This window comes from Homarus americanus, unplaced genomic scaffold, assembly GCF_018991925.1.
Source record: "Homarus americanus isolate GMGI-L3 unplaced genomic scaffold, GMGI_Hamer_2.0 scaffold40856, whole genome shotgun sequence".
In the NCBI taxonomy this organism is placed as follows: domain Eukaryota; kingdom Metazoa; phylum Arthropoda; class Malacostraca; order Decapoda; family Nephropidae; genus Homarus; species Homarus americanus.
In genome coordinates this window covers 3,879,593-3,881,641 of record NW_024734615.1, presented here as the reverse complement: position 1 = coordinate 3,881,641, position 2,049 = coordinate 3,879,593, and the positions used below count along the sequence as shown (strand labels likewise).

Here is a 2,049-nt window from a genome sequence, read left to right as displayed (position 1 = left end):
AAAAAAAAAAGGATTGCCATCAAGAATGATATGAGTCTGTGATAGTCATCTCAAAGTTTAATGTTTAATTCTTTCACTTTATTGTCAACACAGCAGGTGTGGGTGTGTTGAATCATGTTAAATCATTCTCTGTATTTCAAAGGGAAATTTAAGGTACAGTATGGGACTGCAGCCCTAAAACATACACCCCAAATTCCTGGACCCTTAACTGCACATTACAGATCTGTGGCTAACTTTTCTGTGCACAAAATATTTTGGTCTTTAAATTTTAAACTTACCTTATAAAACTTTTAACATGTATACAAATAAAAAGGAAAACACAGTACAGTACTGTATAAGTCAGAAATGCCCCTCCCCCCCCCCCACCACCAAGTTTACTGCACCTTGTAATAGTGGGATCACCTGATGAATCTCCAACCTAGTTTATTTCACCTCAAGATTAACTACCCAAATGCTAAGCTATCCTAAACTCATCCCCAAAAATAGCATTAAGGTGGTTAATCTGTAGGTGTAATAAGTTGGGGTGGAGATTCTTCATGAGAGCTGAGCAAACCAATACCAGTACTGTGGCTCCCAGACAGATGGCTGAAGGACGTTTCACCGACGGACATTTGACCGAACTGACAATACACCGAATGGACAAATGGCCGAACGGACAATAGACCGAACGGACAAATGGCCGAACGGACATTTGGCCAAATGGACATATGGCCTTTTTAATTTTTTTTAATTTTTCTTCTTTGCAATGTATTTTTTGCACATTTACTAAAGGATAAAAGATATTGATTGTAATGTAATTGCATCTTTGCAATGTATTTGCTTTATAAAACAAAGGATATAAAGATAACATAATTTCAATGTGATACATTTGCATGATATACAATTTTTTTTTTTTTTGCACATTTAATGAAGGATAAAAGATATTGATTGTAATGTAATTGCTTTATAAAAATTGCTGTATAAAATGAAATGTTCATAAATATTTAAAGATTGTGGGCAATTGCTCTCAAGAAGTCGATTCTGGGATACTCCTCATATTTCTCAATGAGAGATTTCAGTCTTGTGTTTAATATCTGATACTTCTTCGGTTTCCTCAATACCATTTCTGCTGCTGCCTGCTCAATTGTCAACTCCCAGTCCGACTGCTCTTTTCTTAGTTTTGAAACGAGACGGCAAACGGTGGGGTGGGTGATTGCCTTTCTCTGCTCAAACCCCCTATGCCATCCTTCAAGAGAGTTTGTTGTCCGTGGAAGGCCTCGCGTGTTTCTCTCCAATATGTTCCACAGCCTGAGTTCGAATACTGGTCTTCGTCGTCTTCCACGCTGTACAACACCAATCCATGTCGCTTCAAAGTAGCTAAGAAACTCGGATAGAAGTTCATAAGTTTCATCATCTACTGCTGAGACAAATTCATTGAAGCTTTCAGCAACGTCACTGACTGGCACAAATGCTAAAGCTTGAACGGACTTTATGATGAGTGCATTTCTTGGGTCATTATACCAAGTCTGTAGTCCTAAGCCCTGTGTTTGTCTCCACAAGCACTGCCCAAAATGGAAAAAACATCCAAAAAATTTTGTGTTTGGGAAACATGTTGTGATGCTATTAAGAGCCCCTCTTTCATAGACAATGGTGACTGAAACAGGATTGAGATCTGGTCTCACTTGCTTGAGGGTGCTAAAAATCATGTCATAATTTGCTTGGTTTTTGTTCCTTGCGATGCAGTATACCAAGGGAGTTGTATGGCTCTCATCCAGCATAACATGCACTGTATGTAACTGAAAGCCTACTGGCACAGAATCAAATGTCCCATCACACAGCCAGTGGTCTTTGAAAGCAAGAAGCTGTAAGTTTCAAGGTGTTGACAGAATTAGCAGGTTGTCACTTTTATGGATGACAAAGGCTTCTCCTGTAATTGATTTCCGTAAGTCGTCAGTTAAAAAGTCCCCGTCTGGTGCCATGTGTTGTCTGCGCACCATTCTTGCTAGAGTTTCTTTCTTAGGAAGAGCTCCTGCAGCATCAAGTGGGTACTCACTGGTGCAGTTTTGTATA

At 39.2% G+C, this 2,049-nt stretch overlaps 1 protein-coding gene across 1 annotated transcript; it reads right to left on the bottom strand.

Moving 5' to 3' along the window:
* Positions 1 to 983: 983 nt before the first annotated feature.
* LOC121870325 lies at positions 984 to 1,685 on the bottom strand. The gene has a single exon (XM_042372107.1). The coding sequence runs from the start codon at positions 1,683 to 1,685 to the stop codon at positions 984 to 986; it is 702 nt and encodes a 233-aa protein (XP_042228041.1).
* Between the last annotated feature and the right edge of the window lie 364 nt (positions 1,686 to 2,049).